The 25,842-nt window shown below is 50.9% G+C and overlaps 11 protein-coding genes across 11 annotated transcripts; 5 read left to right on the forward strand and 6 right to left on the reverse strand.

Annotated features, from left to right (window-relative positions):
- Positions 1 to 1,396: 1,396 nt before the first annotated feature.
- Positions 1,397 to 2,914, forward strand: mcsA (putative citrate synthase Cit1; the record flags this gene model as incomplete). Its single annotated transcript, XM_056977866.1, has 3 exons — positions 1,397 to 1,444; positions 1,509 to 2,657; positions 2,711 to 2,914. 3 exons carry the CDS (start codon positions 1,397 to 1,399, stop codon positions 2,912 to 2,914), a joined length of 1,401 nt encoding a protein of 466 aa, XP_056833898.1.
- Positions 2,915 to 3,115: 201 nt separating this feature from the next.
- On the reverse strand, positions 3,116 to 5,049 carry N7510_005941 (nucleobase cation symporter-1 family protein; the record flags this gene model as incomplete). The annotated part of the gene is made up of 6 exons (XM_056977867.1): positions 3,116 to 3,415; positions 3,465 to 3,781; positions 3,819 to 4,487; positions 4,550 to 4,633; positions 4,692 to 4,850; positions 4,917 to 5,049. 6 exons carry the CDS (start codon positions 5,047 to 5,049, stop codon positions 3,116 to 3,118), a joined length of 1,662 nt encoding a protein of 553 aa, XP_056833899.1.
- Positions 5,050 to 6,071: 1,022 nt separating this feature from the next.
- Positions 6,072 to 9,333, forward strand: N7510_005942 (hydantoinase/oxoprolinase family protein; the record flags this gene model as incomplete). The annotated part of the gene is made up of 3 exons (XM_056977868.1): positions 6,072 to 8,382; positions 8,438 to 8,514; positions 8,575 to 9,333. The coding sequence occupies 3 exons, from the start codon at positions 6,072 to 6,074 to the stop codon at positions 9,331 to 9,333; spliced, it is 3,147 nt and encodes a 1,048-aa protein (XP_056833900.1).
- Positions 9,334 to 9,482: 149 nt separating this feature from the next.
- N7510_005943 (putative very-long-chain acyl-CoA synthetase family protein (CefD1)) lies at positions 9,483 to 11,532 on the reverse strand (the record flags this gene model as incomplete). Its single annotated transcript, XM_056977869.1, has 4 exons — positions 9,483 to 9,900; positions 9,953 to 11,294; positions 11,343 to 11,471; positions 11,523 to 11,532. 4 exons carry the CDS (start codon positions 11,530 to 11,532, stop codon positions 9,483 to 9,485), a joined length of 1,899 nt encoding a protein of 632 aa, XP_056833901.1.
- A 1,520-nt stretch (positions 11,533 to 13,052) lies between these two features.
- On the forward strand, positions 13,053 to 13,943 carry N7510_005944 (uncharacterized protein; the record flags this gene model as incomplete). The annotated part of the gene is made up of 1 exon (XM_056977870.1): positions 13,053 to 13,943. One exon carries the CDS (start codon positions 13,053 to 13,055, stop codon positions 13,941 to 13,943), a length of 891 nt encoding a protein of 296 aa, XP_056833902.1.
- A 460-nt stretch (positions 13,944 to 14,403) lies between these two features.
- On the reverse strand, positions 14,404 to 15,509 carry N7510_005945 (uncharacterized protein; the record flags this gene model as incomplete). Its single annotated transcript, XM_056977871.1, has 2 exons — positions 14,404 to 14,802; positions 14,856 to 15,509. 2 exons carry the CDS (start codon positions 15,507 to 15,509, stop codon positions 14,404 to 14,406), a joined length of 1,053 nt encoding a protein of 350 aa, XP_056833903.1.
- A 2,461-nt stretch (positions 15,510 to 17,970) lies between these two features.
- Positions 17,971 to 19,194, forward strand: N7510_005946 (biotin synthase; the record flags this gene model as incomplete). Its single annotated transcript, XM_056977872.1, has 2 exons — positions 17,971 to 18,180; positions 18,232 to 19,194. 2 exons carry the CDS (start codon positions 17,971 to 17,973, stop codon positions 19,192 to 19,194), a joined length of 1,173 nt encoding a protein of 390 aa, XP_056833904.1.
- A 402-nt stretch (positions 19,195 to 19,596) lies between these two features.
- On the reverse strand, positions 19,597 to 20,643 carry N7510_005947 (sterol desaturase family protein; the record flags this gene model as incomplete). The annotated part of the gene is made up of 1 exon (XM_056977873.1): positions 19,597 to 20,643. The coding sequence occupies one exon, from the start codon at positions 20,641 to 20,643 to the stop codon at positions 19,597 to 19,599; it is 1,047 nt and encodes a 348-aa protein (XP_056833905.1).
- A 769-nt stretch (positions 20,644 to 21,412) lies between these two features.
- N7510_005948 (uncharacterized protein) lies at positions 21,413 to 21,748 on the reverse strand (the record flags this gene model as incomplete). Its single annotated transcript, XM_056977874.1, has 1 exon — positions 21,413 to 21,748. The coding sequence occupies one exon, from the start codon at positions 21,746 to 21,748 to the stop codon at positions 21,413 to 21,415; it is 336 nt and encodes a 111-aa protein (XP_056833906.1).
- Positions 21,749 to 21,997: 249 nt separating this feature from the next.
- Positions 21,998 to 22,729, reverse strand: N7510_005949 (uncharacterized protein; the record flags this gene model as incomplete). The annotated part of the gene is made up of 1 exon (XM_056977875.1): positions 21,998 to 22,729. One exon carries the CDS (start codon positions 22,727 to 22,729, stop codon positions 21,998 to 22,000), a length of 732 nt encoding a protein of 243 aa, XP_056833907.1.
- Positions 22,730 to 23,290: 561 nt separating this feature from the next.
- Positions 23,291 to 25,025, forward strand: N7510_005950 (uncharacterized protein; the record flags this gene model as incomplete). The annotated part of the gene is made up of 2 exons (XM_056977876.1): positions 23,291 to 23,328; positions 24,284 to 25,025. The coding sequence occupies 2 exons, from the start codon at positions 23,291 to 23,293 to the stop codon at positions 25,023 to 25,025; spliced, it is 780 nt and encodes a 259-aa protein (XP_056833908.1).
- Between the last annotated feature and the right edge of the window lie 817 nt (positions 25,026 to 25,842).

Genomic DNA, 25,842 nt, shown 5'->3' on the forward strand with positions numbered 1-25,842 from the left:
GCCGGGCTGACCCAGGCAGCAAGGCAGCAAGGCAGTAAGGTGTCAACGGTGCTCGCCAAAGCCGTATACTTCGTTCATGATGGGGACTGCGTTCCGCACAACCTACCTTTCACTCCCTACTGCAGATCAAGACGAAGCCACACAATAATATATGCACAATTCCTCTCTCATTCCCCGTACAGCATGAACAAGACCTTATCGAAAGTATATGTTCCAAAAGAGGGACCATAGTGGGTGGACAGAAAATCACAAGTTGAAGATGGGGCCTGGCTGGACTTGGATCTCGGGCATGATCTATGCATTTTAAAGGAAAGAAGGAACACGGAATATGACTTTAGTCGCCTGAGAACCATGAGCTTCAGCCCAGGCCATCGCTTCTTGTTTACCCGCTCGTCCTCTCATATTGGGGTCAGCACCAAGCCACGATCCCACGGCGTAACAGAACATGGCAGATTCCATTCCAGGCGAGATCGACTTTAGACACGGTCCTTCTCATTGTGTTCCATATTACTGACCTGAATGACTCCAGCCCCTTGTTGTCTCCGCTCAAACGTTTTGACTTTGCTCCATGATCTGGACCCTTAACTCCCTGGTAAACCTCGCTCGGGTCTATAAGGACATATCTCGTGTAGGTGCTATAGAACTCCCGCTTGACTGGAAATATATATGTGTGTATGAAATGCATGAGACTGTTACAATGTTAATATGAATTGGTGAATCAGGATTCTATAATTGTAAACATAAGATAGATTTTGGGTTTCTGGGACAGACAACGTAATAGAGGATGTACTACTACGGGTGGCGGTTGGGGCTTTAGTCAGGCAGCAAGGCTATAAGGCGCTATCACGGTTACACGTGCTAACGGTTAGGTGCTTCAATTAGCACCCTTCCGCTCACCCGATCCCGGACCGAGATAAGGCTTTATTAATGTATCCTAGGGAGGGTTCAGAATGCTTAGGTGAGCGGGAATGCCGGTGTGGATACATCCCCCGAGGTGGGATGTATCCCTAGATGTCTATAGGGGGGTTAAACCTCACGCCTATCCTGTGAAAAAGGAAATAATAGTCACGATCTCCATATCTTTCCATGCGATCTCGGGGCCAAACCCGACTTTCGGGCTGTTGTGCGCAGGGAAATTGTTCCCGCCTGCAACCGGGCCTCGGTAGAGAACAGACCCCCGCGCTCAACCGAGACGTTTGCTGCACAGTTGATCATCACTGATTTCTTTCTTTCTTCCTCTCTCCTTCTTTTTCTCTGGCTTTGTCCTTTCCCCTTGAAATCTATTCCACCCCCTGGATATCCAGACCACTCCTTCTGACTCTCTCGGTCTCTTCTTCTCCCCACACCGAGTCTCCCGCCCCCCCGCAATTCAACCCCGGACCCATCGGCACACACAATGGCCCTCAGCCTGCGATCCACACGCCATGCCACCAAGCTGGCCAAGGTGAGTCCGACCTCAATTGCTACATATGGCTTGGGATTTCAATTAATCAATTCTCTCGCAACAGGCCTCGCGCCCTTTCTTCGCGGCCACCCGCCACTACGCAACCGCGGAGCCCGATCTCAAATCCACTCTAAAGGAGGTTATTCCCGCCAAGCGGGAACTCCTGCAGAAGGTCAAGGCTCAGAGCGACGAGGTCATTGGTGAAGTCAAGGTGGGCAATGTGATCGGTGGCATGCGCGGTCTCAAGGCCATGCTGTGGGAGGGCTCCGTCCTGGACGCCGACGAGGGCATTCGGTTCCACGGCAAGACTATCAAGGACTGCCAAAGGGAACTTCCCAAGGGCACTTCGGGCACCGAGATGCTCCCCGAGGCCATGTTCTGGCTGCTCCTGACGGGACAGGTGCCCTCGACCGCACAAGTGCGCGCCTTCTCGCGCGAACTCGCCGAGAAGTCGGAGCTGCCGCAGCATATCCTGGATCTGGTCAAGACATTCCCCAAGTCCATGCACCCAATGACCCAGTTGTCGGTTGCCGTGGCAGCTCTCAACACCGAGTCCAAGTTCGCCAAGGCTTACGAGCAGGGCCTGAACAAGGCTGAGTACTGGGAGCCTACCTTTGACGACTGCATTTCGCTGCTTGCTAAGATCCCCCGTGTCGCGGCACTTGTCTTCCGCCCAAATGATATTGACGCCGTCGGCTCACAGAAGCTGGATGCCGCCCAGGATTGGTCGTACAACTTTGCCGAGCTGCTTGGCAAAGGTGGCTCGAAGAACGAGGATTTCCACGACCTGCTGCGTCTGTACCTCGCCCTGCACGGCGATCACGAAGGTGGCAATGTGTCGGCTCACGCCACCCACCTTGTGGGCAGCGCCCTCAGTGACCCTTTCCTGAGCTACAGCGCCGGCCTGCTGGGTCTGGCTGGCCCATTGCACGGACTGGCTGCCCAGGAGGTTCTGCGTTGGATCATGGCCATGCAGGACAAGATCGGCACCAAGTTCACTGATGAAGATGTCCGCAACTACCTGTGGACAACTCTCAAGTCCGGTCGCGTGGTGCCAGGCTACGGCCACGGCGTTCTGCGCAAGCCAGACCCGCGCTTCGAAGCCCTCATGGACTTTGCTGCCACCCGGCCGGATGTGTTGGCCAACCCGGTCTTCCAGCTGGTCAAGAAGAACGCTGAGATTGCGCCTGGTGTGCTGACCGAACATGGCAAGGTAATGTACATGGCATCCTGATGTTTGTCCCAATTGACTAACCCGTGCTTCAGACTAAGAACCCTCACCCCAACGTCGATGCCGCCTCTGGTGTCCTGTTCCACCACTATGGCTTCCAGCAGCCCCTCTACTACACCGTCGCTTTCGGTGTCAGCCGTGCTCTGGGTCCTCTCGTCCAGCTCGTCTGGGATCGCGCTTTGGGCATGCCCATCGAGCGGCCCAAGAGCATCAACCTCCTCGGCCTGGTCAAGAAATAAATGCCGACTTTATGTGAGCGACGAAAAAAGTGATGCAAAGCGAGATGATCTTTTATGTTATTTTTCCTAGATTCTTATTCTATACCGAGGGCATTCTCTGGACTCGTGTTCCGTTCGATTAGTAGACCATGATGTTGCAATATACTTTTTCTTCCACCTTTACATAACGAATTGATTCCAAATATCTTAAATACTACCTGACTAGACACCAACAGATTCAAGCTTCGCCGTCTCTATAACATCTGTGCCCACGTTATCGCCTCGATCCCAGCGCTCCCGATATTCAAGCATCAACGTCTCGGCGGGAGGGGCGCATTCCACAAAATCCCGGATGGCCTTAACCGGGAAGATATAATGAAGGGCACAGTATACGGTGGCACTGATGGAAAGGCCAACCAGAAAGCAGATGTAGTAGAGATGAGTGAGGCCCAGCGGCACCTTGACTGTGGGATTGACATATCCCACAAAGCCAGGTAATGAGGGGACTGTGCCGCATACCCACTGTCGCACCATTAGTTAACAGCCACATCATAGTATATAGAGAACTTACCGCTATCACAGCTCGCCAGTTCAAGCCCCACGAGAACCAGTAGATGCTCTGACTATTCCCGAGAAACAGATCGTCGACCTTGATCTTGCGCCGATTGATCACGAAATAGGACGAGATCATTAGGCCAGTCATTGGGCCCAGGAAAACGGAATAGCTGCTCAGCACAGCCAAGAATGTCGTCGCGGTATTCACCAGTTTCCATGGATTACAGGCAACGGAGACCAAAGCAGTCAGATACGCACCGCGACGGATATTAATATACTTTGGAAAAGTAGCCGCTAAGTCAAATCCTGCAAATGCCATGTCAGCAAACCAGGCTATCAAAGCCGTTATCAACAAAGAGTGAATACATACCACCAGACAAGGCATTGCCCGGAACATTAATTCCGATCTGCGATACAATCAAAGCAGCACCACCGAAGAAAGCCGCAGCCCTCGATCTCGAGCCACCATGCTCAATCACCGCACTGAGCAAAGTAGGCAAATTCCACTTCGCACTACCGTATCGTTCCTGCGTTGCCGCCGTGACCAGAATGCCAATAACAGAACACAGAATCGCATAAATGGGAAAACTGAATACCTGCCCATACACGGCGTCTGTGGGCTTGCGCGCAAAGCGGGCATAGTCGTTCTGGTTCAGAATGCCTGCTGAGATGGACCCTATGGTACTAATGATTCCGAACGCGATGGTCCAGCCGTAGTCTTGGCTGCTACTTGTTGCTGCCATGGTCGTGCCAAACCCTGCTTTGCCCATGGTTGCTAGAGACCAGATGAGGAGAACGATTTCGAAGACTAGGATTGTGGCTGCGGATCCGTAGAAAAAATACTTGAGTTTGTATGGGCGGATGTAGATCACTGGCAGAGATATGATCATGAATAATATGTAGGCCATGAAACTGGCTGTCGTTGTCCCCGTTGAGGCGGAGAGGTGGTTTGGGATGCGCTGTTCGAGGGAGGGCCAGATGGCTTGGAGGCAGACGTAGACGCATTCACCTCCTATCCAGGCCTGGAATCCGTACCAGACTAGCAGACACAGGTCGTGAGCAAAAGAACTGTCTGATTTTCAGATTCACCGGGTTACTTACCAACGGAGAGAAGGATTCGATTCCAGATCACAAATGCACTACCGTACATTCCCCAGACATACCGATTAACAACTGGAAATCCCACTGCGGAATACTTAGCAATGCAGTCATACAAGCGCGAGCAGGACTCCATGCAACTCACAATGATAAAATGCACCAGGCAAAGAATTAAGCACAACCAGAGCTGTAGCGATGAGCTGCCCAATAATAATTGCAATTATTGCCTGCCACCACGTCAAACCGAGTGCGATAAGCGAGCTTCCAGTCATGTACGAGGAAATATTCGAGTTGCAGAGAACCCCTAAACACCACAAAAATGAAGATGTCAGTATCCTTGCGACGGCAATAGAATTCTCAACTTGCGTACAGTAGTTATGGAACGTCCAAAACCCCCACGTCCTACGGTGGGCCTCAATAGGCTTGATGTCGTTGTTGATCCATCTATCTGGCACGGGGCCGCCCTCGCTGCCGAGCTGGAGTTTTCTGAGAAGCGCCTTCATTGGGATGGCTACATGAAAGGGTAAGAGGAGTGAAATAGTTGGTTCAAGAAGGAACAAGAAGTTTAGGACTTGCGAGTCATGGTGTATGCGCTAGAATGCCCCAGTTATTTACTCCGCATCCTCGGAGAGAACCTTCGATCGGCGAATGGGGGTAAGCGGATTGCGATAACTAACATACACACGCAAGAATTACTAGCTTCAGTTAGCCTTTTCGGGCTTATCTCTGGCGCGGAGAAGACCGGCTCGTGTTGTTGCCGACAATTTTCATGGATTTGGGGCGAGTGTGTAGCTTGTCGGGGTGCTTGGAGTTTGATTGGTGGAGATGGAATATCTCCTCATTTGGTTGCGATAGGACACGGCCCAAGTTGGCAGGTTGAGAAGATCGGACGCTGGTTGGTGGCTTGGTCATTTAGAGGGACCGGGCTTGGCCCGCGAAGAATCTCTTTTTTCTGAAAAGATCGAATGCCGTTCTTTGAGGCTTTGATACTTTCGGGCAGAAGAAGAAAATATCGCATCAGATTGATAAATTCGGACTGGTAACCTAGTCCTTCTTCATTTTTCAGACGCGAGTCTTTTGTATTGAAAAACCCCCCGATATCTCTTAGACATGCCGAATTTTGGTTGAATCCACCTGCCAAGTTAAGTGCTATAATCACGAGTTCCATCCAGCCAAGACATTCGGGGTATCCCGCCTGTGGTTGGTGGAGTTGCGCCTAGAGTTGGTCTGCCGCGATAGGAGTATGCTTCCTCCCCGCACGAATTCCGACTTATGGGAGAGCCGAATAAATGAGTCAACCGGGTCCGATGTAGTATTGCTGGAACCCGACTAGGCATGCCCATTCGCTAACAGTCGCTGCTTTATAGATTTATGTTGGTAGGACCCTCAGGACTGTTCAGGGCGGAGTGCTGATCTGCGCATGTATATATATGCAAAGACTTCGGAATTGCGTGGACTCCGGACGGAAATACTTTTATGATTCATTTTTGAACCCTGTACCTCGTGCACCCTGAAGACCCTTGCCATGACACAAGGTTCGGGCCCGTACCGCATCGGCGTCGACGTGGGCGGCACCAATACCGACGCAGCCATTATCGATATCGCTGCGACTGATTCGGCGTCGCGCGGAGTATGCGCTTCGAGCAAGACTCCAACAACCACCGATGTGACCTCTGGAATTCACACGGTGATTGAAGATGTCCTATCCAAGACTGCAGTCAATCGACAGGACGTGCTCAGTGTTGCTATCGGAACCACACATTTTGTCAATGCGGTGGTCGAGGCTGATGCTCGACGATTGAGCAAAGTTGCCGTTATTCGATTGTGCGGTCCATTCACCAGGCTGGTATGTGTTGAACAGGATTTTAGAGCCATCGCTGACTCTACTTTATCGTATAAGGTGCCTCCTTTTTCGGATTTTCCACCTGCCCTGAAAAAGATCATGGGGGGCCCGGTCTTCTACTTGGACGGTGGACTCGAAATTGACGGTCGTGAGATCACTCCGCTCAACCCAGATCAAGTCAAGCAGACCGTGCAAAGTATCCAAGCCGCAGGGATTAAGATGGTTGCAGTCGTTGGCGTCTTCTCGCCCCTCGACCATCAAGGAATCCATGAGGAGACCTGCAAGCAGCTAATAATCGAGCAAGATCCTTCATTGTCGGTGGTGTGCTCTCACCAAGTTGGCGGCGTCGGGCTCCTAGAGCGCGAGAACGCAACAATTCTCAACGCCTCGATCTTGACGCTTGCCAGACGCACCGTGCGCGCATTCTGTCAAGCAATGACCACATTACAACTGAGCTGCCCATTATTCCTCACTCAGAATGATGGTACATTGACAGATGCTGCCACGGCAGCCGAGCTTCCAATTAAGACGTTCGCATCGGGTCCTACGAACAGTATGACCGGTGCTGCCTACCTGGCATCCTTGGACCGCGGTACAAATGCGAATTCCAACACACAGGTGCTGGTCATCGATGTGGGTGGCACAACAAGCGATGTTTGCGCATTGCTTCCATCCGGTTTCCCGCGTCAGGCACCGAACTTTGTCGAGGTCGGTGGAGTGCGTACTGCATTCTCTATGCCGGAGGTTTTGTCCGTCGGGCTGGGTGGAGGTAGCCGCGTGGTATACGATGCTGAATTGGACCGTGTACGTGTTGGTCCTGAATCTGTGGGCCATTACCTCACCAGCCAAGCCCTGGTGTTCGGCGGTGACGTTATGACAACCACGGACATTGTTGTCGCCTCCGGCAAGGCAAAGATTGGGGATTGTGCGAAGGCACAAGGCATTCCTTCGGACGTAGTCTCCAAGGCGCGACTGCAGATCAAGAAGATCCTTGAAAGGGCGGTTGAAGATATGAAAGTTTCTGATCTGCCAGTTACGTTGCTATTGGTTGGTGGAGGCTCAATCGTCCAGATGGATCAGCTGGAAGGCGTGGCGGAGTGCATCATCCCGCCTCATCACGACTCAGCAAATGCAGTGGGTGCTGCTATTGCCAAGGTTGCTGGGGAGGTAGACATTATTGAGATTCTGGCCAATCGTGACGAGAAAACTGTGCTTGAGTTGGCGAAGAGACAAGCCATTGAGGCTGCAGTCGCGCGTGGAGCGGACAGGGCAGATGTCAAGATCGTGGAGATCGATAAGATTCCTCTGCAGTATGTCACGAATAAGGCCACCCGGCTAGTGATCAAGGCTGTTGGTCGACTAGCTCTGCCCGATGCTACTGCGCCAGCCGTCAAGAGCACCCAATCCAATGAGGTTGCCGTTAATGGAACGAATGGCGTAGCCGACGATGATGCGGAAGACTCCAGCAATGGAGTGTCTCAAAAAGCAACATCAGATGCACTTGAATCTTCCGTGAAATTCTCAGCCTATATGGATCTTGAGGCCTATAGGCCTGACGTACGAAACGGGGTTTGGTATCTTTCCCCCGTCGATCTTGAATTCATCGCGACTGGTACGGGAGTCCTAGGCACCGGCGGCGGGGGTCCATCTCGACTTCAATATCTCCAATGCCTCGAGGCTCTTCAAAACCCAGATGCCAAAGGCAAGATGAGAGTGATGTCTCCCAAGAGCATGAAGGACTCCGATATCTGCGTTTTCGGATCTTGGTACGGGGCGCCGAGTGTGTCGGGCGAGCGCATGCCTGCTGGACCGGAGATCATGGATGCGATAGAATATTCGGTCAAATATTCCGGCCATGATCACTTTGAGGCTGTGATTGCCGATGAGATCGGTGGCGGCAATGGTATGTCCACGTTTCCCACGAGTGTACACTACGACATCCCTGTCATCGACGGTGATCTGATGGGTCGTGCGTATCCAACATTGGAGCATGGTGAGTTTTGACCCTGTATTCTCTCGTGGTCCTGGTTAGACTAATACGAGCACAGGTACTCCGTACGTATACGGCGAGCCCATTACCCCGTGCGCTATTGCAGATGGGAAAGGCAATATTTCCGTTGTCCTGGTATGTGGCAGATATACAAAAGTCCCGTCCCGGTATGGCCGACATCTAACTTGAAATTAGAAAGCCGAATCAAATAAGAGGGTGGAAACCATGATTCGTGCGCAGTGCGTAGATCTGGGTCTGAAGATAGCAGTGGCGTGCACTCCCCTGACAGGCGAGGCTATCAAACGTTATGCCATTCCTAACACCGTGTCTCAGTCATGGTATATTGGGCGTGCGGTGCACAAGGCGAGACGGTCGAAGACTAACCTTGTCAAGGCCATTGTGAGTACACCTAGTCTTTATTTCCCTTCGCCGTTTAACACAGTTCTACAGTTTGATACGTCTCCCGGTCGACTCTTGTACAGCGGCAAGATCATCGACGTAAAGCGCGACGTCAGCCGCGGGTATACAATGGGCCAATGCACCATCGCTCCTCTGAATAGCGATGAACGAGAACAAGACACCGCTGATACGGGCGCGCAATCGACACCGGATGAGCGCTGCATAATCATCCCTTTCCAGAACGAATATCTCTACGCAGCGTACGCAGACGCTGCCGACCCCGAGGACGCGTCTCGCCACGAGATGATCTGCACAGTACCAGATCTTATTTCTATTTTGGGACAAGACGGAGAGGCGATTGGATCGCAGGAGCTGCGGTATGGATTGCGAGTCAACGTCATTGGAATGTCGGCGCATCCCCTATGGACGGGCGATGCCCGGGGCCTGAAGGTTGGCGGGCCGGAGGGTTTTGGGCTGGATATGAAGTGGAAGAGTCTGGGACCGTATCAGGAGCCGAGGAGTGTGATTGAGGAGTTTGACAAGGGGACGGCATAGATGTTGGTAAATTCCTAGGTACAAGCATTCAACTATGTTTATGTCTTTAGCTCTGCGAAATAAAGTATTTACTTGACATGGTTCCTATTCATGGATATTTCTTCAAAAGCCGTTCGTATCCGAATGTACACAGTTCAAAGCTCACCCCATCACAGTCGTGCCGTCCCGTTCGAGAGCTTATCCCACTGCTCCTTTCCAAAAGGCGAATAGCTATCCTGACCGGATGCCATCCAGTGGAATTCATCCGCCTGTCCGTGTGGGACCTTGGTCCCAATCAAGGCGGGATCAATTCCCTCGTCGCGAAGAGGCACCTTGTTCTGCTTGTGGTTGTGGATATGCGTGGGATTATCGACGACCCTCAGGAAGATCGGGACAGCGTATCGGGGCAGTTTGGAACGAGCGAATCGTGCAAGAGCCGCGTAGTCAAATGTCTGACGAGCCTCCGGGCTGATTTGGAGAGCGGCACAACCGGCTCGTCCTTCATGGTTTGGCACCGTTACTCCATAGACGTTGGCTTCGAGGACACCGGGGAATTTGCCAATCACCTCGGAAACCTCCGCAGTGGCACTAACGAATGATCAGTTTGTTGTCCATCAAGCCAGGGAATTACATTACTTACACATTCTCGCTCTTCCAGCGGAACGTATCCCCAAGCCGGTCCATGAAGTACCAGCGGCCATCGTTCTGGCGGCGGAGCGCGTCACCCGATCGGTAGTACAGGTCACCCTTCTTGAAGACGTCACGGAGGAATTTCTTGCTCGTGGCTTGATCGTTGCGCCAGTATCCTTGGAACGCTTGTTCGCCGGGGATATTGACGAGAATCTCGCCACCCTGTTCATAGGGAGACCGGACAGCGAAGCCAGTCTTGGGGTCCCGGAGGACGTCGCCAGTCTCCGGATCGATGGCCACCGGCACAAAGACATTGTGCAGCAGACCACGCATTATCAGCCCATGGTGACCAACACTGCCAGCCGTAAATGGACCCCGGTTATAATTGAACAGACCGAAAATACCTTCGGTACTGTTGAAGAACTCGCCCACCTCGGGCACCCCGAACCGCTCGCGGAACTGTTCCCAGACGTCTGGACGGAGGCCATTGCCGTACATGCAGCGCACCTTGTGATTCTTGTCCTGGGGCGATGGTGGCGGTGCAAGGAGATAACGAGCTGTTTCGCCCACGTAGACGAAGAAGGTCGACTCCGAGTCTCGCACATCATTCCAGAAGTTTCGGACACTGAACTTCGGGCCGATTGCAATGCTCACCCCGGTGGTCAAACAAGCGATCATAGCCATAGCTGCCGTACCGTGGTATAAGGGCATGCAGCTATACCAGCGGTCACCGTTGGGCCCGTCTTTGTCTGCCATGGCACTACGGCGGATACCCAACGTAGTATACAGACGGGACATGGTGAACGCACAGCCCTTGGGCATGCCGGTGGTGCCCGAGGTATAGAGCAAGATAGATGGGAATTCACCCGGCATATCCACCGCAAGCTCCTTGGGCGGCGTTGCAGTGGGAAAAGTGCGAATGTGCGACTTGAGAGAATTGTCCAGGGCCATTGGTTTCATTCCCAGTTGGCCTGTGATAGCGTCCCTGCATTCGTCCACCCGGGCCTGGCAGGTCGGGTCCTCATCCACCAGCACCAGCTTGGCGCCGCTGATCTTCAAGCAGTGCAGCAGGGCATCGCCGTTCAGGTTGTAGTTGATTGCAGCCGGGGCGCATCCAATACTCCACAGCCCAATCCATCCAATGATAAACTCCTCTCGGTTCTGGAGGTAGAACGCCACCAAATCGCCTTTCTTCACCCCCTGAGACAAGAAGAAATGGGCATATTGGCATGCCTGCTCCAGGACTTCTCGATAGGTGTAGGACCGGTTGCGTGTCCATAGACAGACCATGTCGGGGTATTTCTTTGCGGTCTCGAGGAAGACGAACCAGACATTTCCGCGGCCTCGGCCGACTGCTCGCAGTTAGCATCAATGCATCCCAAGACAGGTGAGAAGCGTACAAGCACGCGCATGTCCACGTTCACTCTTCTTCAGGTTCACCAGGCTCGATACATCCTTTGCGATGTGGAATTTGGCGTTCAAGTAAGCTGCTACCGTGGCTCCTCCGGCCAGTGCAGCGGCGGCGGTACCTTGATCGTGTCGTCAGTAGTCATAGTCACATCAGGAGCATGTCCACGCACCTAGATCCATGTCTCCGTTTTCTAACACAGTCCAATGTGTTCTATACAATAAGTAAGGAATGAGCGAGGCCAATGGTCGCATGGAAGAACAGACCAAGTTGCCGTTTGCCGACCGACAAAGAACAGCCTCGGTCCCCATAATGCGGGGAAGCAGCATTATCCCTAATGCAGGCATGTAAGCATAATTCCCACCGCCTGGCAGAAACTCGCCTGTCGCCGAGTCCAAGAGGAGGGCGATGATTTACCTGGTCGACACAGAAATCGCATAACAAACGGTCTCGTCAAACCAGTGTGGGCCACAGTGGCAGATCCCACTGTCGATACCTGTGCATCTCCCTAATAAAGTCGAGTTTTTGAAGCTTCACGCCATGTCTTATGTCCACTCTACAAACGACATAGCGTATAGTCCAAGTCGCGGCATCGTGAAATCCCTCATGTAGGTTTAAGTGCTTTAGTAGCTGTGGAAAAGGCATGATCCTTCGGTTGGGCATCTTGTCTACAACGTTAACTTAACCGTCATAGGCATGCCTCCACATACTATGGTCATTGTTGTCCTTTCACGATAAAATGACCAGACGGTCTCGGGAACTGCCAATTATTCTTGCTTTCATCGAACCACTTACCTCGTCATTTCTATCGTGGCTTTGGTATCTTTGCTACCATGGCCGTGAGGAGTGGCTGCGCACTACTCTGCGTTCAAACCCAGCTAGACAGGGGTCGTGAGAGGGGCTGTACTAGCTGCATACATGCCTAAGAATAGATATGAAAAACACGAACCATGTGAGAGTTGTCTTACTGAGTCTGCAGGATTGATCAGGAGCTTTCAGAATCATAGTTGAATAGATATGGCGAGCGCGGTGCAAAAAGGCTCATGTAATGCAAGATAGATGATTAGAATCATCCACTACTCCACAGTCTAGATGGCATCAGCTGTCCCACAGGCCCCCACGACCAGCTGAGCACAATCTGACATTAGTGCTTAGATTCCGTCATCCCTGCAGCACTTCCATCTGTACAAGGGATCTGAATGGAGGTTAGACTTCGGCCCGACCGAAGCAAAGACCTCCATCGTACAGTCACATCTGGCGCAGCAATGGTCAGAATACCACTATTTATCCGGGATATCGGCCTCCCTCCAATCAGACAAATATCCATGCGAACACCCGCCTAGGATTCCACTCCTTGGCACAGTTGGCGCAGTGTACTCTGCTCAACAACCCGCCGTAAGCGCGTCTTGTCCACACCATGATGCCACACCTAAAAGTTGCTGCCTGTGGCTGGGGTTCCTGGAGTGTGGCATAGCCCATTCCAGCTCTCATATTCTTGAGCAAGTCGAATGAACCGCTGTGGCTCAGCTGACCACCGATCCGCTTGGGTGTCAGGCCATCCAGGCATAAAAGCAGCACAATGTCTCCAGCGATTACTATTCTATTCTATTCGCGGTTCAAGTCTATAATTGACTACGACTTGGCTATTGTCCATTGACACATTCAATTTGCCTTATTGCACGTTCTACGCCTCTTACTATCAATGGAGTCCACTACTTCCAGCATCCTTTCAGATATTATTGGGGTTCATCTCCCAGAGATGGGATCTATATATTGCTTTGGAAAATCACAGGCAGGTGCTGGGATTCTCCGACCTTGTGAAAGACCTCTTGGAAAGGCGAGGATAGTCAGAGCTCGGGAAATCCTTGGGCAATCTTTGACCTGTCTCCAACGAGATGGCGACAGTTACATCAAGGAATTAGCAGATCTGCTTATTCACCACGGCCACGTATATGATGCCAAATCTACTATGACTACCATATGGAATGCCAAAGTGGAACATCACCAGTCACAGCTGGGAGATCCCAGTGAATATATCTGCACGAGGTCACCGCAAGTCAACTCTTGCAGCGGAGCTCGCAGGAGTGATGATATTGTCGAGGACCTCGAATTCCAAGCCTCGTCTCGTGCGCCGACTATTATTTCATCCATTTCCATAGTACATGAGGAGGCCTCGAATGTCAACCCAGATCGTCGTGGTCCTTATATCGAATATGACCGGCTCACGGAAGAAGAAGCCGTTGAAGAGCCCATGCAACTCCCAATTTCAGAAGTTCCCAATATCGAGTGCCACAGTCTTGTTGGTATTCGTGAGCGCGTGGAATCCGAGTTTGAGGCGGTGACCGAACACACTACTAATAGCTGCTTGTCGGGATCTTCTACTATTCTTGTCTGTATCTGCAGTCTCCTCCAGATCAAAGTGGACAATACTCAGGTCCATGATGATGCAGGCCATGCAAGTAAACAAACTGTTGTTGAATTCAAGTTCCAGATGGATCTTCTGTATTCCCTTCGAGACCGGGTTGCAATTATGGCGCCTTGGTTGATAATGGTGGTGATGCTTTTTGTGCAATTGTCCTGTCTTCTGTTTTGATTGGGGTCATCTTTCTTGTTTTTTGTCAACCTTTCTTTGTCTCTTGTTTTTTATATATACCCTGGGAGATTGGCGATGGACGAAAACCGCGCGGACAAAATGCATATTTTCAACAATGTGCTTTTTTACCGTTAATTGTCTGAATTTGATATTCTATAAAGACATTCGTATTCTTATTATCATCGTAATTCTTTCATATAGTGCTAGGAAATACTGTTCTGGACAATTGAAATATAGTTTGCCGTCTTGTCTTTCCGGCGAAAGGCTCGTTTTTTTCTGCGCTTCCTTTCTAAGAGCCCTCCTCTGCACGGAACGTTGGAATGAGAAAGCGAACTGAGGCCTAACAGGAGATGGATATACGTATGGTGAAAAGAAGCTATCAAGAAAGCTACTACACTATATACAGAAAGCCGATCAACAAATGGAGCAAGCGATAATACCTAACAAACTCAATCCCGGTTTATTGTGGGCCCCCAGCAGGACCATTGTAGTCCCAATAATTAGCACCCTGAGAGCTGCAGGAGGTGCCAATGATACAATTGTACCCACCGCCCACGTTGTTGGAATTGGGCGAACGCATGATCAAGGTACTGCCGGAGGGACTAAATCCAGTGCAGTCATTATACGCTCCATTCTGGACGGTATACGCGGTATGAGCTGTGTTGTACCAGACGCACACGGTGTCGTTGCTGCTACCAGTACAGGAGTATGTGTCCCCAGTCGTCCAGCTCACGCTCACGGAAAAGCCACCCGTAAGCCATTCAAACGCAGTGGCAGAAGCGGTCCAGCCGATGGTATAAGAGATACTCTCCGACTGACCGACTGTACAGCTTGATGCCTCGCCGCAATTGACATTTTCCTAAACGGGACACTCGTTAGCTGGCCGATCTCACTCACAGCCTCTATTAGAACCAGATTTTGTAAGACACTCACACTAAGCTGTGTGTGGAGATAGTTCTGGTGCGGATCTCCATCCCCGACAATCTGGGTGCTGGAGCTCCATTGACCGCACGGAGCCTGTCGCTTGTGCATAGGCATCTCGTTCCGCTGAACTATGTTGGTCGTTTCCGTCTCAGGCGCCTTGTTCTGGGCAAGAATGGTGCGGAAAGCGGCCTGCAAGCTAGGGATATTCCCACTGTTGAAGCAGCTTGCCTTCTCCCCGTTACTGACTGGGGTCAACGGAAGAGAAGTAGGCAGGGGAACAGCACAGAGGATGAAACTCTCGACATCGTTATATGTTCGGTGGCAAGTGATACCACCAGAGGTCTCAGGATTTTCGTTAACGATATACATTTGGTTGCCAACAGCAAGGGTGCCGGCACCATTCTTGTCTAAAGTAGCGGTGATGGGCTTTTCAGCAAAGGCACCCGAGTTGAGGATATTAGAACAAGCATGACCCAGGACCTGAGAAGATTCCTGGCTCACGACCGTGATGTCCATCTCAGAAGTAGCCTTGATCTGCTGGATCATGACATCGACCTTCTGAGCCTTCTGCTTGTCATGAGGAACGGCCAAGGCAATGGGCACAAGCCCTACGATGGCGGGAATAGCCATCAAAAACCTCATATTGGTTAACAATTTCTGGATGGATTTCTCAAACGGTAATTAAACAGTAATATGATTGGGTGCTCATTCTGTTCTCACTTTGGACGACGTCGAACTCCCTTTTATATTTCTCCGATTTCATAATTTTTTTCAGACCCCAAGTTCGGCTACTGCGATACGATGTAGCAAACCAGATTGTGGAGAGCCGAAGCCAAATCGATTGAGCTAACGCCATCGAGGAATTGGTCACAGAAGCAGGATCCTGAAGCCGTCACAAAGACCACTTGACTGCTGCTAAAGACACAAAAATGAGTGGGTCAAACATTGGACCCCAATGTCCGCGCTCAGGCACCGTCAACCTCCATTCTATTATCATGGCTATCTTCTCCGTCTCCGCTGTCAAGTTTTACGCCACCTCCTTTTTTAGGGCTATGCACGAAATAACCTTTGGCCCCAACTGGAAACCGTCCAATGTTTCGTACTTATCCTATTCCTGAAGGAACCACTCAGCCCACAGTATTTTCATGAAGAATTGTGTTGATCGACAGTCTGCAAAAGAAAAGCACTGTTCGTATTCTTTCTACCTGCCTTTTTGGGTGCTTACTGCTTAAGCTGTTACAGTGGCCGGTGCAGGATCCGGTCGATCTTCCAGGGCAACTCGTGGCTTTTGTGGACAGTGTTCCAGCGTATACCCGAGTGTATTTCATATAATCGAGAGAACGGGGGACTCGAACCTTGTAGAGCTTGCATCCAGGGAGCGAGGAAGAGAGAAAGGGGGGGGGAACTAGAAGAAGTTGCTCTATTCTCCATGAAGCAGCTCGTTGAAGAAAAAGAGGGCAGGGTAATCTCATTTCCTTACAATAGAAAAATACAATAATAACGATATAATCATAATGTACGTAAAGGATCTCCGAGGTAGTATGTATCTGTGGTCGAGCAATGGCGGGGCGCAATGCTAAGCATGCAGATCTGCAGTCTGCCTCGTATCCTGGGTCGGGTTGTCGGAACGGCGGGGCTTCGCCACGCCGGGGTCGCAGGTGAGCATGTCAGGATAATGGAACCTAGGCGGTTGTTCTTAATAATCTTCATACCGCAAGTTTTCTTCACGAGCTGTTACCGACGGGCTAAGAGGATTCGATAGGCTGACTGTCGATGCAGCACCTCAAGACGGCCACTCTAATCATTCCTTCCCTAGAACTCGAATGAAACAATTATGGTCACGGCTCAAAGCTAACACTCCGCATTGAGATCTATCTATCACAAGTAACTAAACCAATTCTATCCGAAAGATGCTATGACACTCTTATACGTAGTAAAACTAGAACTACTGATAGACGGAACAGATGCTCGGAGGCTATAGGAGTGCTCGCTTTGATGCCGTTAGCGATCGTACAAGTGGCGGAGTATATTAGATGCCAATCACCGCGCTGCTCAGTGTCACAGTACCCCTTGCAATTGTAACGGAACGCACATAGACGATCAAAACTTTTAAGCCACGAGGCTAGACATGCTCAATGAGATAGTTAGGGATGCAGACGACTCCATCTTGGCTATTTCGCAAATCTCTTTTGACCTTGTCTCGAAGATCAAATGTTCTGTAGTAGGCCGCCTGTCTTTAATGAGTTATCTCAACCTATATAGGCAGTCTCGGAAGGTCTTCTACGCATACGATCTGAACGTGCCAATGGATGTCCAACGTGTTGGAGTCAAACGTCTCGTTCGGGTACTTCTCGCTAGCTACTCTAAGTTTACGGCTGTAGATTGCCCACATCTCCATTATCTTTAGCTGCTTTATATGGAGCAATGGGCTAATAGGATATATGGTGAATTTCTTTAGTAAATGAGATTGCCTTCTTGGTTCGGAGACGTTGAACTCTTGTCATTAGCGATCACGCTGCCTTTACTTTATCAGAGGCGGAATCCAAGTCTTATGCCGACCCGAACTCGGGCTACGACCTACATTGTTTACATGCTAATAAATCAGCGGCTCTTAAATCCTTCACCCACCATTCCTTACACCGGATGGGGGATCAACAGACCCGCTGCACGGACCAGCTTAGCATTGGAGCGAGTGCAATTGGCCGAAGGAACGCCAGTGGAGCCAGGGCGGTTGATGATGCAATTGACCAACGAAAACGAATGGACTGCGTTTAAGCCCCCTCGCACGAAAAATATGAGTCTGCATGTCAGGGACGGCGAACTGCGCCTGTTCCTGGCGAACCCCGGAGACGAATTCACCCGATCTTCGGTTGAAGACGGCAGATAGAGTTAAATGATTCCGAGACGATCGCCGAGGGAAACCAGGGCTAGACTGTTGGGGTCAACTCTTTCCGCTTGGTTAGTTAAACTCAGCCATTGATTGGGCTTGAAAGATCCCCACCGGGTTGTCGTCGGTGAACGATAATGTCGCTGCCCCTCGTCGAGTCATTCTTTTGTACTTCTCCAGCCATTCTCCCATCGTGCTTTTCACCCCTCCATCACAATGTCGCTCCCTCTTCGCCGGTCTCTGCCCCGGACAATCCTGCGGTCCTACGGGACGGTCCAGACTCCCCCCAGCAGTGCGGCGCTGGCGAGTCGCATTCCCGCAGCCCTGGCCGAGGCCACCGCGGCCACTAGCCCGCGCACCAACTGGACGCGGGAAGAGGTGCAGCAGATCTACGAGACCCCGTTGAACCAGCTCACCTACGCGGCGGTACGTATTCATCATTCCACCACGATGGACGCCATCTCTAATTAAACCCAGGGCGCCGTTCACCGACGATTCCACGACCCCTCCGCGATCCAGATGTGCACGCTGATGAACATCAAGACGGGTGGCTGCAGCGAGGACTGCTCCTACTGCGCCCAGTCATCACGCTACGACACCGGCCTGAAAGCGACAAAGATGAGCCCCGTGGACGAGGTGTTGGAGAAGGCGAGAATAGCCAAGGCGAATGGCAGCACGCGGTTCTGCATGGGCGCCGCCTGGCGGGACATGCGCGGGCGCAAGACCAGCCTGAAGAACGTCAAGCAGATGGTGTCGGGGATCCGCGAGATGGACATGGAAGTGTGTGTGACGCTAGGCATGATCGACCAGAACCAGGCCAAGGAACTGAAGGAGGCCGGTCTGACGGCTTACAACCACAACCTCGATACCTCGCGCGAATTCTACCCGTCCATCATCTCGACCCGGTCGTATGACGAGCGTCTGCGGACGCTGGACCATGTCCGTGATGCGGGCATCAATGTCTGCTCCGGTGGGATTCTGGGACTGGGCGAGACGGACTCCGACCGTGTGGGCCTGCTGCACACCGTCTCCAGCTTGCCTGCCCACCCAGAGTCGTTCCCCGTGAATGCCCTCGTCCCAATTCCCGGAACGCCCCTGGGCGACCGCAAGATGATCCCCTTCGATCGCCTGCTTCGGACTATTGCCACGGCCCGCGTTGTTCTACCTGCGACCATCGTTCGTCTCGCTGCTGGCCGTATTGCGCTCTCAGAGGAGCAGCAGGTTGCCTGTTTCCAAGCTGGAGCCAATGCGGTGTTTACCGGAGAAAAGATGCTGACTACGGACTGTAATGGATGGGATGAAGACCGTGTTATGTTTGATCGCTGGGGATACTATCCTATGAAGAGCTTCGAAAAAGGCAAATCTCCATTGGCTGCATCTGCTCCGACACCCTCTGCCCAGCCTGATGCCCCTGCTGCGCCGGCCGCAGCCAGCTCATAGAATTACGATGTGTTATTGCTAGCTCACTGACAAAATAAAAAGTTTCAATGGCTGCTTCTTTTCCAATGTTGCACAAGGGTGTTTAGAGACGGACACATAGTTTGATGGTTGATGCGTAGTGAGTGGCACATGTCGGGAGATATCGACCTGCGTGCGCATGGGTGTAGGCCACGGGCCGGAACTGCCATGTAGTTTCTATTTTGTTTCAGCATATGCGAGACGTTCATCTAGAACTCTTTATATTCATCACTTCTATTCTAAGACGGTTGATCTAACTTCCGCTCGTATATATTTGCAAATAAAAATCATCACAGGCCATAACAGGCTCATCGTATCATCAGGCATCGAATGGCATCACAACAACACTGGGCCACGAGGACTACCACCACACGCAACGCCAATTCACCACAGAGGCATATTGGCCGTGTTCACATAATCGACATTATCAGCCACCGACTCAATGCGGTCATGGCAAGTCCCAAAGATTTTATCCCACAGACGAGTCTGTTTACCGTAGTTATGACTCTTGCGCCAACCCTTACGGTGATGCAGATCATGATCCTCAATCACAATCTCCGCATCAAACATCTCAAGCAACCAGCTCAGTGTCGATGGAACAGTCAGATGCAGCCTCAGCCCGGAGTGTCCAAACACTTCCGCGAAAGCAACGTACTCATGGCAGATCCACCACTCATAGAAGCCCATAGGCAGGCCCATCAGCCGGAGACTGAGATAAGTCATCATCGGCACGCCGACCATATCGAAGAATTCCTGCTCATGGTCTGCATACGCAGCGAGGAGCGGATTCGGGTGTTTCGTTAGATGGTGCGTGCGGTGGTACTTCCACAGGAAGCTCACGTCGTGCATCAGGCGGTGGTACCAGTAGAACCAGAAGTCGAGGATGATACCATACAGGCCTATCTCGAGGGGAAGCCAGAGCCAGTTCATCTGCGAGGGCAGCTGTGTTTTGTTATAAGAGAGGTAGATTGATAGGATCAGCCGAGACCCGGTCGTCTTGTAGAGCGAGGCTACGACTTTGCCGATCCCTACATCGGGGACACCATCGCGCTCGTGTTTGTCGCCGTCAAGAAAGCCGAAGATGTGGCCGAGTCGCCGGAGGACATGTACTTGGTAAATGACAGTCGCATTGAATGCCATGAAGTAGAGGTTAAAGGCCGCGATCGGACCTATTGTGCGGCCTGTGTAGGCCATATATGTCTGGTGTAGAAGCAATGGTAGGGCTGAGTAGAACAGAACCCAACGCTGAAGTGACCATTGAGTCATGTATGGAATAGGTTCCTCTTTAGTGTGCACCGGCACATCCTTGTCCAGCTCGATCGGATAGGCGTTCATCAGGTGTAGAACCCAGTGGTTGTGAGTCCATTCTTTGCGGTCCGCAGTCCGCCACGTGGACCGCATCGAGTCCTTCGATAAAGACTTGGTATCCATGGCTGGGGTTGAGTAGAGTATTTTGTCTCGTTAATTGATGGTCCATATTGCTTTATTATATAGCACGCTGCGATGGGCCATTCGGGCCTACAGCAGCATGTGAAGGGTAGGCGATGACGCCGAAAGACACGCTGTGTGGATCTACTTCCCCCAACAAAATGGGGTAGATCTGTTGAAGCGAACATGAGCGGACCCATCGTGGCCAAAACGGGACCCATCGGGTTGGAACATGTGAAGCGGAAACGGATCAACCCCGCAAGTTGAGCCTCGGACTCCTCGGATAAAGTTATTATTTCTGGCCAGAAGAGGAAAACAAGCTAGCCGCTTTCATAGATTGTTGCGAGCGAATGATAGCTGCAGAGGTTGGAGCCTCATCATAGTGGTTAACTAGCAGTTAAGGCTGCTTCATCTCCTATGTGACACTACCGCTTCCTAGACATTGTCCTCGTAAATGCCAAGGACGAATAATATTTTCCCGGAGTGTACTCGAGCGCCGGGCCTGTTGTCCCAGTGGATTTGGCGAAATCGGCGAAGGACGATCGATGAAGGATCAACGGAGCGTTCGATATGTTTTAGATCATCCAGGAAATAGAGTCCAAAGTTGATGAAGTGTTTGGCCGAAGACTCCCGTTTGACCCCTTCAATGCCCAACAAAATACCGCCATGGACATTGAGCTTGGTCGACAGCCTATCTCCATGACCACTGCCTTCGTAGCCACCGTACCAGTATCGATTCGTCGTTTAGGAGACGGATCCAGCTACAAATCCATCAGATTGTCTCTTCGCCCACGAAAGTCCAGAGAATCCTGCCCGAAATAACCGCGCCTATCACAACCTGACTCCCAAATTCCTCTACGAAGCTGAACGGCATCACCGCGCTCGTCCTGACCGGCAACCTCAACGCTGTGTACGCAAACCACGGCACACACACGTAGAGCCAGGCAAGTTCCCACAGAAAGCCTAAGGAACCCATTGGTTCCAAGGGAGACGTTCCGCATACTCGAGTTCTGTAAACGTCCTCCAGCGTGATCATGACGGGAATTGTGATAAAGAACAGAAATATCGCTCCTAGGCTGTCAGGGACACCTGCATACGCTGCACTCATCAGGTGGAGAAGGCCAGACAAGGAGAAGACCAGAAAGAGATCAATAATCTTTTGTGCTTGGCGAGAAGATGAATTGCAGAGTCTGAGACAACGCCGGATATATCCGCTAAGGGTCACCAGAGGCCAACGTAATAACTGATGCCAGAATTTCCTGCAAAAAAGAACTGATAAGCAAATACAGTAAATATATATATTCATATAATTTTACACGTATTTCCCCAATGGGAAAAAATAAAAATTTGAAGCAACTTACGCCCAGAAAATTCGGATGCTGAACAATTGTAAATGTCGCATGCTACCAAATAGCGGTGGCCAGTCCTTGGGAGAGGTCAACTCCAAAAGAACAGAAACCGTGGCAAGACCCCCGTAAATCAGCGCGAAAAGTAACCGCAGATTGGCCACTAAGATACAGGAGAGCGGAATCCGGGCCATCAACTGCTCCTTGGTTGAACCAGGGCCAAGATACTCCGCCCCTGCCGCCAAAGCGTCGGGCCAATTGCGGTGAAAATACTTCAATGCCCCAAAATTCAAGAGGTCAAGGGCCAAATACTGCCAACCCAGAACAATTATAGTTTTCGCGATATATTGACCTTTAGGAGGTTCTCGACAATGTGGCCAGGTTTTCACCTCCCACGGCGTCCCAATTCCACGAGTACTTGTCACGCAGTTCAGACCAGCACAAAGGCGGGTGAAAGAGGAGCCGGATGCTGTGTCAATTAATTGGTGGATTTCCAACCGAAGGATCAGGAAGAGGCTAATGAAATGGAGAAGTTTGACGATGCAGGAGAATGCAATCACTCCTCGCAGTAATTCCGGCCCAGGTAGAAAAGACAGCAAGCGGATTTCGAGAATCGCGAGAACGAAAAGGCAGAGGATACTTAATTGTCGTGAGGATGATTCGCGGGTGGTGAAGGCCAGAGCAGTGGAGGAAACTAGGTACTCGCAGAACACAATAGCCCCCAGCGCCCAGAGGCACGACATGATGATGCAGTTGTAGCAGTCAGTAGACTTTTTGCGTTCGCGGCGAAAAGTAGATCAGTGTTAATGTTGCGGCCAATTCTCCAGATTCCAATTTAACAAAGCTGGTCGTACAGCTAATCCTCTATATATCGTATCCCTGCGACTCGGATACCATTCATTATGGCTTTTTCCCCAACCGGCTTGTGGAATTTTTTTTCTCGACCCCCTTGCAGAATGCAGCTTCCTTGCAGAATACAGCCTTTGGATCTTCAAGCCATAAATTTCGCGCCCACTTTTCTATTGCATCAAAAAAACCTGCCCAAAGTCAGTCGAAAAAGACTGAAGAAAACAGATGGCAGATTCATCCAACAGCACCTGTCGTTCAGGTGGACAGCCGATTCTCTTGTCTTCCATTATTTCGTGTCAGGATGGATTCTACTGTATGACTCTTGTCTTCTCCAATTGGTCCCATATACCTTCGTGACAACTTCCAGGCCCATCCAATAACGAACAACACCGGCCGGTGTATTGTCCCCCGTCGCCCGACTGCCTCCTGACCCGACTCCAGAGCAGTGACAACTTATGCACCGCACCCCAAGGAAATTTCGAGCCGGTAGTATGTATGCCAGGGTTCTATTGTCCACCTGGCAAGAAACAGCAGATTGAGTGTCCACGTGGGCATTTTTGCCCTCTAGGGACGGCAACTCCATTCAAATGCACGGCCTTGTCAATATGCACTGCAGGCAGCTCTCATCAGACCCCACTATTGGGACTGTTCCTTTGCCTGTTGCTTGATGTGTTAATGTTAGGGATGTGTATTATTCTGCGATCTCCGTTGCCGTTAAGAAGGTTGACGCGATATCTTCGCTTAAACCAATCTCGTCCTCCTCCCCAAGCCGATGAGAACGGTTCAAAGGCCGATCCTCCTGGCTTACAGCAGTTTCAGGACTTTTTCACCGGTAACGAAATCCATTCCATTTGCCTGGATATTAATTTTACCGACATTTGTCTCCATCCACGACGTTCACGACGCAAGATCCTGTCTGGTCTGCAGGGGACCATCCATTCCGGCTCGGTTCTCGGTATCATAGGAGCTTCAGGCTCTGGTAAATGTGAGAACCGCTGACTCCTCATCTTAGAGATAAAAGTTAAACATTATATACCACAGCAAGCTTTGTTAATATCCTATCAGGGAGGATACAGCCTACTCAGGGATGGATCTCTATTAATGGCCTCAGAAGTCAACCTGCTGAGTGAATTCCCCTTCTATCTTCACAGAACAAAAGTTTAGATACTAAACATCCCATTTTTGTTGTCTATCGTACAATAGGTTAAGAGACTTGATCGGATTTATTCCGCAACACGATACAGTTCTTCCCGATCTTACCGTACGCGAGAATATCCTATACTCCGGTCGTGTGCTACTTGGTGGGCAGCTGCCTGATCAGAAAATTCAAGAATACGTAGATTTTGTGATCTATTCGCTGGGACTAGAGAGTATCCGTGATCAACTTGTCGGCGGTCTTCTGAAAGAGGGAGGACGAGGTATATCTGGGGGGAGTATAAGCGCGTGAGTATCGCCCTCGCACTGGCTGCCGCACCCAAGGCCTTGATCTTGGACGAGCCAACCTCAGGTCTGGATGCGACGGCCGCACATTCTCTGATGAAGCTTCTGCACTCGATCTCCCGTCAGGGGATCATGGTGATTTGCGTGATCCACCAGCCACGCGTCGAAATATTTCATCTGCTGGATGATGTTCTCGTTCTGAACGCCGGGACGCAGGTATATCTTGGAAAAGCAGCCAAGGCGCAGTCGTTCTTCGAGACGCTAGGCAACAAGTTTCCCGTTGCATCAAACCCAGCGGATGTGATCCTTGATGTCTTATTAAACCATCCCCATACCCAGGGTGGTGAAGAGATCTCTCTGCGGGTATCAATAGAGGAAAACCCATCTCCCGAAACCGGAGCAGCAGAAGCCCTGACCGCGCTCTATAAGACCATCAAGCAAAGGAGAGCGTCCTGGCCTCGCCAACTTTGGCTCGTCTTTTTCAGGAGTATAGTCCAACAGAGCCAACAGACGACAGGCCTTGCTCTGGAGATTGTATCCAGCGCAGTCATTGGTCTCATGATCGGATTAGCCGCGTTTGAATCCAGAGGCCACTTCTTCCAAGGGATCTATCACCATCCATTTGACCTCCTTTCCAGTGCGGTTGAATATCGTCTGATAGCCGAACAGGGTCTCTTATGTTGTCTTGCGATAGGTAAGGCTTCTCGTTCTTCTTCGACCTCATTTCCGTTGGCTAATGAAATGTCCTGATCCCAGCTTGTGCGGCTGGACCTCCGGGAGTTAAAATATTCGGGGAGGAGAAGTTGACGTTTTATCGAGAATCTCAGTCCGGTCATTCTCGTAGCGCTTATTTTCTAGGGAAAAACCTGGCCGTCTGTTTCCGAATGTTGGTGTCGTCCTTACATTTTACGGCATTTTACTTGGTTCTAGCGGCTCCCATGATCCCGTTTCAATCGCAGCTTGGTCTTGGCTTCTTATACTTTTACTGTAACTTGCCATACTCCAAATCTTTATTCTTTTCCTTCAGTTAATCTTCATCCCAGGCATATATGGGCTTGGGTTTGTTGTATCGGCCGTCACGCGGAGAGAAGATGGACCACTGCTGTGCATGTTACTGAGTCTCATCATCTCAGCCCTGAGTGGGTGTGCTCCCCGGCTATCAACAGTGCGGAAGTGGCATCTGGCATGGTTTTGGTACTCATGGCCAGCGGTAAGCTATGATTATATTCCTTAAAATCAATCCGGACTCAAGCGAGACTTACATATCATTGTTGTCAGACTTGGTTCTCAGAAGCATTCTACCAGGAGAATACGGCTCCCCTAGCCTACCTTTATGACATCCAGGACGCTGCCAACTTCACTGGGTACAGGACAGATAGAACGGAGATGGATATGGGGTATGTATATATCCGTTAATGTAGATTTTGCAACAGTGGCACTAATTTCAACAGATTTCTTGTCTTGATTGGGACCCTGTATCGAGCATTATCTTATTTACTTTTTGTATTCTGGGGGTGGAAATCACAACGGTGATAGCTTAGAAAGCTCCCTGTTGTTCATTGACTGG

This window comes from Penicillium lagena, assembly GCF_028827675.1.
Source record: "Penicillium lagena strain IBT 129212 chromosome Unknown utg000003l_segment0_segment0, whole genome shotgun sequence".
NCBI classification, from domain to species: domain Eukaryota; kingdom Fungi; phylum Ascomycota; class Eurotiomycetes; order Eurotiales; family Aspergillaceae; genus Penicillium; species Penicillium lagena.